The sequence below is a fragment of the Microcaecilia unicolor genome, chromosome 8 (genome assembly GCF_901765095.1).
Source record: "Microcaecilia unicolor chromosome 8, aMicUni1.1, whole genome shotgun sequence".
Classification (NCBI taxonomy): Eukaryota; Metazoa; Chordata; class Amphibia; order Gymnophiona; family Siphonopidae; genus Microcaecilia; species Microcaecilia unicolor.
The window spans coordinates 244,534,253-244,550,556 of record NC_044038.1 but is presented as its reverse complement, the minus strand read 5'-3'; the positions used below and the strand labels follow the sequence as shown (position 1 = coordinate 244,550,556).

The window sequence follows — 16,304 nt, the reverse complement described above, 5'->3', positions numbered from 1 at the left end:
TTGTATAGATCTATGAGATTAGCCTGTGTCTTGATATTAGCAGGGTTAATGGGATTTAATTTAGTTTCAGCTAGATGCGTTAAGTGTTTGGGGTAAGTTGAGCGACGGAAGCTTGTGCCTTTTCTGTTCCCTGTCATATTTATTGGCGATATAATTCGGTAAACTGGCTCTTTAAGTTCGTTCAGTGGAGATGAACTTCCTGAAATGGTGGGCCTTCAGATGTTTTCAGAAGATTAGGTAGTTGTCCTTGACTTTTAGGTCTTTTGGTAGTGTGTTCCAAATCTTGGAAACTGGAGGCGTATGTTGACTTGTATTTGACGTTGTTACAACTTGGGAAATGGAGGGTGAGGTAGGATCTTGATGATTTATTTGTATTCCGGATTATTAGTTCAGACAATTATTCTTTCGTAGCTTGACTACTGTAATTTTCTTTATGTGAAAGACTCCCCTAAAAACTGTGGCAAAATTAATTTTTGGAATGCGGAAGTGTGATAGAGCAACACCATTATTAATGCAATTACACTGGCTGCCAATGCAGACTTGGACTGAATTCAAAATAGCCTGTGTAGTTTTTAAGATTTTATATGGCCTTTGGTCAAATTGTCAACCAGGTCTTGTCTCTTACCCTATAAGGTAAAATTATGTATCATACCTGATAATTTTCTTTCCATTAATCATAGCTGATCAATCAATAGACTGGTGGGTTGTGTCCATCTACCAGCAGGTGGAGATAGAGAGCAATCCTTTTGCCTCCCTATATGTGGTCATGTGCTGCCGGAAACTCCTCAGTATGTCGATATCAAAGCTCCATCCGCAGGACTCAGCACTTAGAGAATTACACCCACAAAGGGACACTCTGCCCAGCTCACCACCGCCAAAATGGGGGAGGGGAATTAACCCAGCTCATCCCCACACAAGTGGGGGAGGGGAATCCGTCCAGCTCATCCCCGCGGAGCGGAGGGACACCACCCCGCCGATGCGGGGGGATCTGGCTTATCCTGCAACCGCGGAAGGAGCTGACTGACCCTAACACCGCTGAAGCGGGAGGGGTACAAAGCTGCCCTACAGCCGCACGAAGTGGGAGGGAACGCTGGCAGAATTTAGGTCTCAATCCAGCCCCGAAAAACGGAGGGGAGAGGAATGCAGCAGCTCACTGTAACACAAAGTCGTCTCAACTCCTGAAGAATCCAATTGAAAAAACTTGAACACGAAGTCCTCCTGAACAGGAACTGAAGACTAAACTTGAACCTGAAATGCAACCAGAATAAAAACAGTACAGATATCTGGGAGGGGCTATGGATTGATCAGCTATGATTAATGGAAAGAAAATTATCAGGTATGATACATAATTTTACCTTCCATATCATCATGCTGATCAATCCATAGACTGGTGGGATGTACCGAAGCAGTACTCACCCAGGGCGGGACATAGAAATCCCTGACCGCAACACTGAAGCTCCAAACCGGGCCTCCGCCCGAGCAGCCACAGTCAAGCGGTAATGCCTGGAGAAGGTATGAGCCGACGCCCAAGTTGCCGCCTTACAAATCTCTTCCAAGGAGACGGACGCGGCCTCTGCCATCGAGGTCGCCTGAGCTCTAGTGGAGTGAGCCTTCAGCTGGATAGGCGGCACCTTCCCCGCGGCCACATAAGCCACTGCAATGGCTTCCTTGACCCATCTTGCCACTGTAGGCTTAGCAGCCTGCAGACCCTTACGAGGACCTGCAAACAGGACAAACAGATGATCCGACTTCCGGAAATCATTGGTCACTTCCAAGTATCTGATGATGACTCGTCTCACATCTAGATATTTGAGAGCAGAGTACTCCTCTGGATAGTCCTCCCTACGAAAGGAGTGTAGACAGAGCTGCTGATTCACATGGAAGCGAGAAACAATCTTGGGCAGGAAGGAAGGCACTGTGCGAATAGACACTCCTGCCTCAGTGAACTGCAGAAAGGGCTCTCGACAAGATAGCGCCTGGAGCTCGGAAACTCTTCTGGCTCAAGTGATAGCCACCAAAAAGACTGCTTTCAACGTCAGGTCTTTCAGAGATGCCCTCGACAAGGGTTCAAAAGGCGGCTTCTGCAAGGCTCTTAGCACCAGATTGAGATTCCACGCAGGTACCACTGAGTGCAGCGGAGGGCGCAGGTGATTAACTCCCTTGAGAAAGCGCACCACATCTGGCTGCGAAGCCAGGGAAGCACCCTTCAGGCGGCCCCTGAAGCAAGCCAGAGCCGCTACCTGGACTTTAAGGGAACTGAGCGACAGGCCTTTCTCCAGACCTTCTTGCAGGAACGCCAACACTGAAGAAATTGGAGCAGTGAAGGGAGAAAGTGAGCCTGCCTCACATCACGATGCAAAGGTACGCCAAACCCTGGCGTAAGCAGTAGAAGTAGAGCGCTTCCTCGCTCTCAGCATAGTGGCGATGACCTTGTCTGAGAAGCCCTTCTTCCTCAGACGCTGCAGCTCAATAGCCAGGCCGTAAGACCAAAGGGGGAGGGAATCCTCCATCACCACGGGACCCTGATGCAACAGGCCCTGCTCCACTGTCAGCCGCAGAGGGCCGTCCACTGAGAGCCTGATCAAGTCCGCATACCAGGGACGTCTGGGCCAGTCCGGACCCACCAGGATTACCCGGCCCGGATGCTTTGCCACCCGTCTAGCACCCTGCCCAACATGGGCCAGGGCGGGAACACATAGAGAAGCTCCTGTGTCGGCCACTGTTGGAGAAGAGCATCTACTCCCAGAGATCGAGGGCCCCGTCCTCTGCTGAAAAAGCGCGGCACTTGGCAATTGGCCGATGACGCCATCAGATCTAGGCTCGGCTGGCCCCAGCGCTGCGTGATGTCCAAGAACGCCTGAGCCGATAACTGCCACTCTCCGGGATCCAAGGTATGGCGACTGAGAAAGTCCGCCTTGACATTCATGACTCCGGCAATTTGGGCCGCCGACAGCTGTTCCAGGTTCGCTTCCGCCCACTGGCATAGATTCATGGCCTCCTTGGCTAGAGGGGCGCTCTTGGTACCTTCCTGGCGATTGACATAGGCTACAGCCGTGGCATTGTCCGACAGGACCCGTACTGGCTTCAACGCCAGTACCGGGAGAAACTCCAAAAGCGCCAACCGAATGGCTCTGAGTTCCAGGAGGTTGATAGACCACTTTGCCTCTGCAGGAGACCAGAGCCCCTGCGCTGTCCTTCCCAAGCAGTGGGCTCCCCAGCCCATCAAAGAGGCGTCCGTCGTGACGACAACCCACTCCGGGGTCAAAAGAGGCATCCCTGCAGACAACTTGTCTGTCCTCAGCCACCAGTTCAGCGCCTTGCGCACCGCTAGGTCCAAGGGAAGGCGTACAGCGTAATCCTCCGACACTGGAGTCCAGCGCTGCAGCAGAGAGAGTTGTAGTGGTCTCATATGAGCCCTGGCCCAGGGCACTACTTCCATCGTGGCCGTCATAGAGCCCAACAGCTGCACATAGTCCCAAGCCCGAAGAGGAGAGGCTACTAGGAACTGGTCCACCTGAGCCTGAAGCTTGACAATCTGATTGTCCGGCAGGAACACTCTGCCCACTTGGGTGTCGAAACGAACTCCCAGATATTCCAGGGACTGAGTCAGGCACAGATGGCTTTTCTCCCAGTTGATGATCCACCCCAGGGAGCTCAAAAGAGCAATCACCCGGTCTACAGCTCTTCCGCACTCTGCATAAGAGGGGGCTCGGATCAACCAGTCGTCCAGATAAGGATGGACTTCCTTTCGTAGGAAGGCCGCGATGACCACCATTACTTTGGAGAAGGTCCGCAGAGCAGTAGGCAACCCGAATGGGAGGGCTCTGAACTGGAAGTGTCAACCCAGGACTGCAAGACGCAGAAAGCGTTGATGAGGAGGCCAGATGGGAATATGCAAGTAAGCTTCCTTGATGTCCAAGGATGCCAGGAACTCCCCTGCCTTCACTGCCGCTATAACAGAGCGGAGAGTCTCCATTCGGAAGTGCCGAACTTTCAAGGCCCGATTGACACCTTTGAGGTCGAGGATAGGCTGTACAGAACCTCCTTTCTTTGGTACCACAAAGTAAATGGAGTAACATCCCTTGCCAAGCTGATCTTCTGGCACCGGAACAACCGCACCCAGGCGGATCAGATTGTCCAAAGTCTGCTGCACTGCCACAACTTTGACCGGAGACTTGCAGGGAGAGTGCACAAAACCATCTCTTAAGGGTCGGCAGAACTCTAGCTTGTAGCCGTCTCTGATGACTTCCAGCACCCAAGCGTCTGAAGTTACCCTGGTCCACTCGCCCAGAAACGAGGACAGGCGTCCTCCAATCTGCACTGGGCCATGGACCAGGGCCCCGTCATTGGGTACGAGACCCTGGGGGAGGACCGGAGGACACACCTCCGGGACGGCGGTCTCTGCGAAAGGAATGCTGCTTGGGGGAGAAGTTCCTGTTGAAAGAAGAGGGGGCAGAGGAGCCCGATTTGCCCGGGCGATACCGACAGGCTTCCTGAAACCGTCCTTTGGAGGAACCGGGGCGAGCACCACTGGCCTGAGCCCTGACCTCTGGTAACCTCTTGCCCTTAGACGTGCCGAGATCGGTCACAATTTTGTCCAGCTCGACCCCAAAGAGCAGCTTGCCTTTAAAAGGCAACTTAGCCAGGCGAGACTTAGAGGCGTGGTCCTCAGACAAATGCTTCAGCCAAAGCCAACGCCACGCAGAGACTGTCTGAGCCATACCTTTAGCTGAGGCTCTCAAGACATCATACAGCAAGTCTGCCAAATAAGCCAAGCCCGATTCCAGGGCCGGCCAATCAGCCCTCAAGGAAGGATCCGAGGGGGAAGCCCGCTGCACAATCGTCAGGCACGCCCTGGCCACATAGGAGCCGCAAACTGAGGCCTGCAAACTTAAAGCAGCCGCCTCGAAGGACGACCTTAAGGCCGCCTCCAATCTTCTGTCTTGGGCGTCCTTTAGGGCCGTGCCACCTTCCACCGGCAACGCCGTTTTCTTAGTCACCGCAGTGATTAAAGAATCCACGGTAGGCCAAAGAAAGGCCTCCCGTTCACCTTCAGGCAGAGGATAGAGGCGGGACATAGCCCTAGCCACTTTGAGGCTCGCTTCTGGGACATCCCATTGAGCCGCAATCAAGGTGCGCATGGCCTCATGCACGTGGAAGGTTCTAGGCGGGCGCTTCGTCCCCAGCATAATGGCGGAGCCAACAGAGGCTGAGGGAGAGACGTCCTCCGGAGAGGAAATCTTCAAAATGCTCATGGCCTGCACTAACAGGTTGGGCAAATCCTCTGAGCAAAAGATCCGCGCTGCAGAGGGGTCATCCGCTCCATCTGATCGGGAATCCGTCTCCTCCAAGGAATCCCCAAAGGACCGTTGGGAGAACTAAGATACGCTGCCCTCATCTAAATCAGAGGAGACAGAGTTCTCTAGGGCCTGGAAATCCACCCGAGGGCGTTTGCTTCCGAAGGCCTCAACCCCTTTATCAGACAGGGGGGCAGGGGCAGCGTTTTGCATAAGAAAAGCCTGATGCAGCAGCAAAATGAACTCAGGGGAGAATCCCCCCGAACTGTGCACTTCTGCAGCTTGGGCCACGGCCCTAGCCGCACCCTCAACTGGCGCTCGCAAGAGCAGGGGAGAAACGTGCTGCGCATCCAAAATGGCGTCCGGCGCGAAACTCCGAGAAGGAGCCGCGCGGGAAGAACGGCGCTTAACTTTGGCCGCTTTCTTACCGTCGCCCGAATCAAGGGCGACCATAGTATTAACGTCTCCCAGCTCGAGGGCAGCCCAAGAAGAAGCCGTCCGAGCAGAGTGGCCGGGCAACATGGAGTGGGCGAGCAGCGGGGGATGGGCGCTTATGGCGGGAAAAACCACCGCACCGGAGGAAGAACCGGGACACTGACCGGACTCCATACTGATGCTCAACAAAGGCGTTTCAGGCTTTGAAACCCCCGCATCCCCGCTAGACGCACACACGCGGTCCGGGGAGCGAATCTTTGCGCCCTCGCCCTCCGACGGAATAAGTCACGTGGAGACCGAACGGGGAACCCCCTGCCTGCTATAAAAAGGTAAATTTACCTGCTTCTCGCTCCAAGCTGTAACGAACTGGTGTCCCAGTGAGTAGCTGCAATAAACGTTGATATAAACGTTGAAATTAATGCCCTTAAAGGACGTCCAAATTTTTTTTTTTTTTTTTAAACGGAGCCAGCGGGAGGGGGGAGAAAAGGAGGGACCTGGCACCACCAAGTTTGCACTTGCTCAAGAAGAGCCCTCAACCCCAGGTACTCAACAAAACCTAAAGATTAGGCTTGGAGACCTAGCCAGAGCTGCTGCTGTGTGTGACCACAACCTGCTGAGATAGAGAACATACTGAGGAGTTTCCGGCAGCACATGACCACATATAGGGAGGCAAAAGGATTGCTCTCTATCTCCACCTGCTGGTAGATGGACACAACCCACCAGTCTATGGATTGATCAGCATGATGATATGGAAAGAGAAATTCTTCTCAGTCAGGTTTTCAAGATATCCACAATAAGCAAGAGAGAAATGTGCATACAACGGAAGTAATGAATGTAAATCTCTCTCATGAATATTCATAGTGGCGATCCTGAAAACCCGACTGGATGGGGGATGTCCTCCTGGGTTTGGAAACCACTGGTTTAGACAACAGTAAGAAGTAACATTGGTTCCTGGATTTTTTTGACCTAGACCACTGAGTAATGAGGGGGCATGGTTTGAGGGAAAATATTTTGTACCCAATCTAACACTCTTAGAATATTTTTCATCATCCTCTATCAGAGTCCATCCTTCTTCATTCTGAGATCTATGTCAGCCCTCTCCCACCCAGATGCATATTCGCCATCAATGTGACTGTCCATACTGTACCCCATTTGGAATCCGTGCACCATTATTTCCTTACTAAACCCCTAGAAATCTTAGGGATGCATTGTAATCCAGATTAAATGAAATCTGAATAATATATATTGTACAGCATTTCAGTACTTGGAAGTAGTATCAAAATACATCCTGTATCATTTTCATTTTTTAAATTATTTTAACTCCCAACAAAATTCTTTCAACTAGCACTTGTCAAGTTTGAATTCAATTTGTTTTATATTTATGTTATAAAACACAAGGTTTCTGTTATGTAAGAGCGCATTAAGTGCGACACAGTTGTGGGACGGGAACCAGATCCTAAAGAAGCTACTTTTGAATGAAATGGGTGGCTCCATAGATCCAGTGATATAAGTGCCTAAGCTAATTTAACGAGGAGGTTTCGTACTAATAATTATTTGGTTTAAAAGGTTGAAAAAGATTAATTCAATGTTAAACAAAATTGGGAGCGTTAGGAGGTGTTTTTTTGGACCAATGACTGAAATCTGTAAGGTGTGTTGAGCCACTGCTTGTCAGAACTCACACCACTACCAAGGTCCTTTTCCTCCATGATCACTACGTCTTGACAAAAGAGTTGTTAATGTAAATCTGTGGTGTGCTAAATGATTTTCTTCAGTGTAAGGTGTTTGGAATAAACAAACTTATATAAAATTTGTCACAATACAAAAAGAGGCCAATAGTTCTGCAAAACCTAAGCAGCTCTCTAAGACTATATAAAAATAAATGATGAGGATATAGATCCTCAGTCTTTGGGAGGGTCTTAAAACGGTTATGCGAGGGCGAATTGTAGCCTTGAAGCTCATCTTAAGAAAAGCCGTTTGGCTCAGGAGATACAGATTACTCAGCTGGAAATGATCTGATATATCTAGTGCTGAGCAATTGCATAGCTTGCGCCTTGCACTCAATAAGTTACCATTGGCTGAGATATCAGATAAATTATAGAGGGTCAGACAACAGCATTTTTAGTTTGGGAACTGTGCTAGTAATTGCTGGCCCATAAGCTTAACAAACAAAAACACAACACAACCATATTTTCTCTACTGAAGAGATACAAGCAAGGTTTTATTGATTTTTATGATACACTTTATAGACCAGAGCTGGCACCCCAGCAGAAGGATATCTCTAATTATCTGAATAGACCTCTCTGTCTTGACACCAGAGGAGGCAGATCAGCTATCCAGACAGATAAAACTAGAAGAGACTCAATGGGCTATTAAGAACCTTCCTCATAATAAAGCCCCAGGTCTGGACGGCTTCTCCAACAAGTTTTACAGAACCTTTGGAGGGCTTCTGGCACCTTTGTTGCTGCGTGTTTTCACTGCTTTTGATGAGACTTTAGAGTGCAGCTGAGACAGTACTACTGAAATCGGGGAACGACCCTACATGATGTAGGGGTCTATAGACCAGTATCATTACTAGACACGGATTATAAAATGTTTACTAAAATAATGGCCCATAGGCTTCAGCAAGTGCTACACCGGCTAATTCATGAAGATAAAGCGAGAGAAATAAAATACTAACTGCAGAAAAGACCACCTTTGGGTTACTGCTACTTAAACTGGTTAATATAAACTCAACTCACTTCAACACATTAGATTGTGCCATTTTGATAGGTAATTTAGATTCTTAAATTTTTGCAAAAACAAAATGGAATATGAAGCTCCAGATATCCTCTGAGAAAAATTTAGCTATGATGTCATAAAACCTTGATGTGTACATATTTTATTTCCTTCTAAAATAATATGAGCAAATATTGAAGTGGCAGACACAACAAAGTCCTAGAGCAGGTCCACCTAGGCAACGTAATGCTTCTTGTGACTTTGGGTAAGTAACTTCGTTGCCTCACAGACAACTGTAAGCCCTCCAAGGATAGGAAAATACATACTGTACATGAATATAAATCACCTTACACTACTACTGAAAAGGCACAGGCTAAATCCAAATCCAACCTGATCTCCCCATCTTAAACAGTCTTCTACCCCCAGAAAAACATTACAATGAACTCAACCATTTCTGCACGGATGGATCCGAGTACCTGGATAAATATGCTGATAGGATCTCTTCCCCCGTCTTCTTGCTACAGAATATCCTACACAGTGTTCCACAAGCCTCTGCCCTTCCTGCTTCATAGTTCTCAGGAAACTCATTGGCATCAAACATAGGATTGGAGACCATGTTGTCGGTGGACATTTGTGAGCCCTTACGACGAAATTCCACACCAGCCTGGGTTGCTAAAGCTGCAGAGAAGAAGAAGAGCATGCTTCATTGCATTTGAAGATAAGAAGCTCAGGCTCATGGGAATTTACATGCAAAGATTTCCTCCCTTTTTTTTTTAAATGAACACTGAGGAGTTACACCCAGCACCTGAATCGCTACCTCCTACTACTTCTAGCTATATTTCAATAAAACAGGCCTTCTTAAGAAAATAGCTTATATTTTTCTTTATTGTTTTATCTTGTATCACTTTGCTATGTTTATTTAAAATCAAATTGTTTTCATAAAATATGCTAGTATATCTGTGATAGAAGTGATGAAAATATGAGGTCTCAGAGTGCACCAGAGAAAAATGGCTTCTAACTTTCTGTTAAGGATACACTCAAGAACTACTGAAGTCCTGAGAGACATCTCAAAATAAGATTGCTTCAAATTCACAACTTTGGAATTGCTGTACCTGCACTTTTCTACTATAAATGTTCAATTTAAAACACTACATTTTCAGCTGAGAGTTCCTTGAAAGCTCTATCATCTACACATTTTGCAACAGACTGCACTGAACTTACCTCAAGGCAGCTGTGAACCCTTCATAGATGCCATCTGCACTACAATTCCCAGGAGCTGCATCTTGGTCTCACTACATGCTGACCCTCATTTTAGAAGCATCCCCATGTGTAAATAGCAGTTTTTAAACGTGTATATCGCCTTCACATCAAAGGGTGAGTTCTGAAAGCTGCTATTTACGTGTGATGATCCACATCACATGCAGATTACAAGGGGAAAATGCTTAGGGTGTGGAGAGGGAGTTGTTTGGGAGGGACAAAAATAATATATTCTCCATTTTACAAGAAGAATACACATCAATATGAAAAAATTCAGATGTCAGTATTTACATCTGACCCCAGGCACATATAAGCACCTGTTGGAAGAGGAATGTGTAAAGGCAGAGGCCGGCTTCCCCACCTGACAACATCAGCATACCCTCACAACATCCTCCATTACAGACACACACCCCTCTGAACGTTCAAACCCCCAGAGTACACCTCCCCTGCAGACTGCACCCCCCCCCCCCAGTTCTTACAAAGGTCCATGGTAGTGTAGTAAAGCACTTCTCAATTCAGTTTTTGAGGCACCCCAGCCTGTCAGCTTTTCAGGATATCCACAATATACTTGCATGAGATATTTGAACCATTGACTTTGGGTCCCACTTTTTTTTATTTTGCTTTTTTCTTATTGCATCAATGGTATATAAATCTATCTCATGCAAGTTTATTGTGGATATCCTGAAAACCTGACTGGCTGAGTGTGCTACGAGGACTGGGTTGAGAGGTACTGGTCTAGTGGCGGCAGGAGCAATCAGTCTCTCCTGCTCATGCTGGTACTGGGTTTAAAATGGCACACATGATCCCTAGTGGTAATCTTGCAACACTACTATGGGTTGTGGCTCCATATTGAACCCGGAACTAGCAAGAGCAGGAGTGATCCCCCATGAGCAGAAATAACTGGGGATCAGTCCTACTAGACTACTAGGGACCCTGGTAAGAGTCAAGAGAGAATCAGGACGTCTATAATGAGGGGATCCTTTGGAAGAGGGGAGCAGAACAGAAACGTCATGGAGGATGGAGGAATGCTGATCATTTTAGAGAGGATCAGAGCATGCTGATTTTACTGGACAGGGAGGGTGTGTGTGTGTGTGCATATATACGTATGGAGATATGTTTCCCCCCTCCCCCACACATGCAGTTTTTTTTTGTTTTTTTTTTTTATACCTGCTGCTTCTGTGGGACATGGAGACATAAAATACAGTGGGAACTGTGTCCATCTCAAATCTCAATTTACATCTTGACATCCTTTTTAAAATTGGGCTCAACGACATGTATATTTTCAAGACATTTTACTTGTTTGAACCACCCACAAGATGAGAAAGAATTGATCTGGAAAAATGTGTGACTTTCTTATAGCAAAAGTGTCTCCACAGTGTGCCAAAAAAACAAAAAACATAATGAAAATAGGACAATCTTATGTGATAAGGACCATGGGAATAACTTCTTTTAAAGTGGTCCTCTTTCAATAATTGTAGATAAAATGTAATTTACTGGTAAACTAAGAAATGGGCAATGGGGTTCTTGACCTCCAATTTATGTTCTGACCAAATGTATATAACTGGAATTTCCTATTTTGACAAATGGTGGGATTATTTTAATTAAAAAAAAATTTAATATGGCACTGAAACAAATATGAAAAGATAAATCTTTTGCATGCTAAAAACTGATATAGTGTTTTTATTGGGCTGTATCTTCAGCTAAGAGAGGTTCTAGAGCAGGGTTAGATGGGGGTAAATTACCACCCTTCAAGGGCAGTAGACAGCAAAACTGGCAAGCAATTTCATGGCGATATTAAGAACAATCCCAACATTCCATCCTTTCATGTTGCGATGAGATGCTACTTGGATAAAAGTGCGTAATGCCAGTCCTCAAGAATGCACACCACTTTAGTGGTTATGGTAACCAAAGAATAAAAATGACTATTAAAAAAGAATAGTGTATAACCATATCTCATGTCACTGGCTACCTATTACATACAAGTTCAAAATTCTCAACCTAGTTTTTAAGATCCTCAGGTCTGGTCAGCCTTTACATCTCTCCAACGCCCTCACGCCTTATGTGTTCTTCTGTGCTTTGCAGTCCTAGGAAGACAGATTGACGACTATCCCACCGTCATCACAGGCTTGATTAGACTGTATAAATGACTCTGCTTCATAATTCTTGGCCTAGACACCATGGAATTCTATACCACAATATCTCAGTTTATAAAGTTCCCAGCAAAGTTTTGAAGCAAGCCTTAAAGCATAGTATTTCACCTTGGCATTTAATCCTGAATAGTTTGGTGGACAATGGCATCTACCTGCATATAGCTCGGCTTCTTTTTTCTTTCCTATTCTTGGACTTTATGTAATTTTGACTGTTGTAAACTGCTCTTATGTAGTCACAAACGGCAGTACAGCAAAACTGGCAACAAACAAATATTCACTGAGAACAAGAACTTTTGCAGTTCTTGCAGACCAAAGTTGCACACTCATGTTTTTAACAAGTGGTCCTTTTCTGCTAACATCTTGTTTTTAACACTTCTTGACATTTTCTTCAATTAAAAATACTTCTGGTACCTCCAGGCATTAAATTCATGTTAATCCACACACTAGCTGAAGATCCTATGCACTGTTGCTTAGTCCTTAACTAAATTCTTCTAAGAATATATGCCTTCTTCCTTGTACAGTATCTAAAGAATGGACCTATGTTCTTAAACATTATTGTATGTTATTGGATAATGCTTACTTTGGCCTAATAAAGTTATCACAACCTGTAAAGAATCATGTTCCAACCTAAACACACTGGTATATCCTGGCACACCCTTAAAAAGCATAAGGAGGTGCAAAACCTAGTTGCAATACACATCTTTACCAAATGTGCGATTATGGAAAACAATGCCAACACAATCTCTTTACTACTGGTTCCACAGTTAGCTCAAGGACTGTTAAGTTACTTTTATCCAACCATATCTTAGTTTGGTATTTCCTTAATACACAGCAAAGCACTTTAAAATTTGAGGTTAGTTTGGTATTTCCTTAATACACAGCAAAGCACTTTAAATCTGAGGTTTCGTTATCAAAAAAACACCAATTAACCTAGAAATAAAATCTAGGGTTTTAACCCATGTTGAATTATCCAGAAAGACATTTATAATCCATGCAGACATTACATCTCTGTTTTATCTTCCCTTCCTTAAAAGCCGCTCATTTGCAAATGCAGCCATGGTGATCATTAGCTTTCCTCTCCTTTTGTAAGCAATCCTAGGAGCAGTAATATCAGCAGAAAAAAGGGCCAGAGAATGCATAGGCACAGAAACTGATGCCAGTAGACAAGACTATGTGAACAAAGTGTTGCAAAATCACATCTAGAGGTGAAAACAATGATGCATGCGCTATCTATTCGGCAGAAAGTAGAGGTGATTAAAAATTGCAATCATCCCATTCCATTTATTAAATTGATATACCACCCCTCATAAAAGTATTAGGCAATTTACAATTAAGAAAGAATATCACATTGGTCAATCTATGGTTTAATGCACAGAAAGGCAAGAATTCAGTTTTATGCTAACAATGACTCTGTAATGGGAATGGCTAATTGTGAAACATTATGCAGGCCACAGAATTCTGGAAAACATTCTACAAGTACCTCTGCAAGCACTGTAGTCAGTGTTAGATTAATGAAACAGGGCAAATTATTTCATACAGAAATGTATATTGAAAATTAAATGTCATTATTCCACTGGATGACTTTATATGTTTAAAGAATTGTAGCCTCTAAGATGCAAAGGAATATGTGGAATATTTTGATCCACTGGTCTGTGAAAATAAGCTCACTGCCAAACAAACCCCCCAACGTCAAGAAAAATCAATCTTTCTGGAGATATCTGCCACGGCACTAGCTAGTTGCACAGCAAAATGTCAAGTCTCCAGAGAACTGCGAGATTTTGCTGCTGCTGGATGACTGATTGCTAAACATACTGTTTCACCCACCAATCCCATCCCAATTCAGCCTACTGATCAAAGGAGTCATCACGAACATGAAATGCAAATACCACAGAACGTTCATGAAAAAGCTTGAGAATTTTGAAGGCCATGATGGCTACAAAAACTTTACAAAGAATATCACTGCCAAAGATGTGATTTGGTGCATTACCATTGGCTGCAATTAAACCTCCAACTCTGGAAGAACACAAGGCCGATTCTGTGGTCTTGTACCATGTTCTCAAGAAGGTAGTGATATTGACTTTGAAAGGTTCCAGAGGTGGACAATGAGCTGAGATGTTTTGACCTAGACCTCCATGAAGATGATATTGGGAAGTAGAGCATGACTTCCTCTCATGTATCAAACTTTCTGACTCTGATATAACTGTACTGAACATGGAGACAGCAGACATAATGACAGTGAAGGAGATATTAAGAATAGTTTCACAAGAGAAAATGACACAGCATGATGCTATACCTGCTATCAGTCAACTCACGAACCTTCTGAAACACAAATCGATCAATGTACAGGCTATAAGACACCAAATTGTATGAAGCGGATGACAGATTAAGAAAGACTGACTCTAAACTTAGTCCAGCAATAAATAACCAGCCTTGATATTCCGTTACCTTTGAAAAGTCTCTCACATCCCTTTATGCAATAGCTCCTTCTAGCGAAGATGAAGCTTAAACAAAATGGATCACACTTGAATATATAACAGAATGTTACCACTATACTGTGTATTTTGTACACATGGAACTACTGCTCAGGACTTGCCTTCTGTATAAAGTTCTCCTGGAAATTCAGAGATACTGATTCTATACTGTACTGATCGCTTTTCCTCTGGAACCTCCTCACCATCTCATCCCTTTCTTCATTCCGCCTTTCAATCTCTCGAGAAACCAGTTTCAGCTTTCAGGGTCCCTCTATCTGGAACTCTCTCCCTTCTCACATCCATGTAGAAACCTCATACCCTAAGTTTAAATCATTACCCAAAACCTGTTTACTGAGTCTTTTGGCTTATCTTTTTAGTTTTGTCCCTTTCCTCTTGTCTCCATCCCCTGACTGTTTTTAGACTAACGTCTTCATGGATCAATTGTGATACAATCATGTGCAGAAAATAAATGAAAATGATTAGAGACAACCAACAAATGCTTTTGATTTTAACTCTCTCAAAAATCAATCTAGAATAAGCACTTTCTTCTCCTAAGTGTGAAATGCCTGTTCTCTCTGTGGTGGTTTTCTAATGTCCAGAGCCCATCAGATGTATGCTCTCCAGAGTAGCCTAATGGTTAGGAGCAACTGGGGGAGCCCAGTTCAAATCCCACTGCACCTCCTTGTGATCAAGGCAAGTCACTTAATCCTCTACTGCCTCAGGTACAAACTCGGAATGTGAGCCCTATAGGGATGGAAAAATATCTATTGTACCTGAATGTGCACTTCTTCGATAGCTTTCAGGCTTGCAGGAGGCGAGAGGTGGGGGGTTTAGAGGACAGCTAGGGGCAGCAAACTTGCATGAATGCTCCTAACCCCAGAAAAAAACCGTATTTCATCCAAAAGCCATAATGAAGTGCTATATTTCGTTAATATATAACGATGGGCAGGGTGAGGGGTGCATTTTCTCTTGGTTGACTTACATTTTTCTCACTCGTGGGTGAATAAAGCAAACACCACATCTGCTCAGAGGACTTTAACAAAACTCATACATTAAATCAACAGGAGTGTGTTAAAAGGAATGGGAGCAACATGGTCTTCAGATCAGTTAGTACAGCACATTATTTTAACCCCACAGAGCCCAGGGCTTTCACTCCAAGCATGTTTAGATCTTATATATCCCCTGCCTTATGAAATTGCTGGCCAGTTTTCAATTTCAATATCCTTGAGTCCTCTCAAATCTTGCATGTACTTCCAGAAAGGCACACAGTCTAAAACATGTACAAATACATTTTTTATTTTCTTTTTACAGTTTCTTAACCATTTTCTATTTTGGAAATAAGAATTTGTGCTTCTTTTTCTACTGACACCAAAAACTGTAGCCATAATCATTTTTAGCCACGTAAATAAATTGCTTTTAAATTCTGTAAGTACAAATACAATATTTGAGTGGAGAGATATTTATTTAAGGAATCCTCAGCAGTTATTAACAAAGCACAAGAATCCTTTGGCAAACAGATTCTCATCACCCTCGAACATAATTGTTGTTTCTTTAAAGATTTTCCTTAAGGGAACTAAATGCCTTCAGAAACTGCCTTTCTAGAAAAGGTCAAGCTGGCAAATCCAATTAGCCAAGTCCACAATTTGATTAACAGGGGACATGTGCTGACAGCAAAGGCCTGAACTGGCTTAGTTCACCTAAAAGAGACTGGGAGTTAAGGTGAGACCACTGTGCCAAGGAAAAGAATATTTCCCTGCAAGGGTTATATGCAAATTCAGGAAGAGTAAATCTAATTATAGTATACAGAAAAAATATATATAAATTAACGGAAAGCTGAGGAGAGAGAATTTTTCTTACCAATTGTTGAAAATTTCCAAATTCAGGTAGTATCAACCAAAACTCATACAACTAGGTGGTTTCTTAAACCTATGCTCTTTTCTGTCACTCTTTATGGTGGGTTAAAACCTCAGATTATGATT

At 44.5% G+C, this 16,304-nt stretch overlaps 1 protein-coding gene across 6 annotated transcripts in view; it reads right to left on the bottom strand.

The window, feature by feature from the left end:
* The window catches only part of RALGAPB (Ral GTPase activating protein non-catalytic beta subunit), a 174,054-nt gene that overhangs the window by 95,911 nt on the left and 61,839 nt on the right, over positions 1-16,304 (bottom strand). For all 6 annotated transcript variants that reach the window (XM_030212441.1, XM_030212442.1, XM_030212443.1 and 3 more), the window contains one exon: positions 8,924-9,125. In XM_030212441.1, coding sequence (XP_030068301.1) covers positions 8,924-9,125 — 202 coding nt within the window. The remainder of the gene's footprint in view (positions 1-8,923; positions 9,126-16,304) is intronic.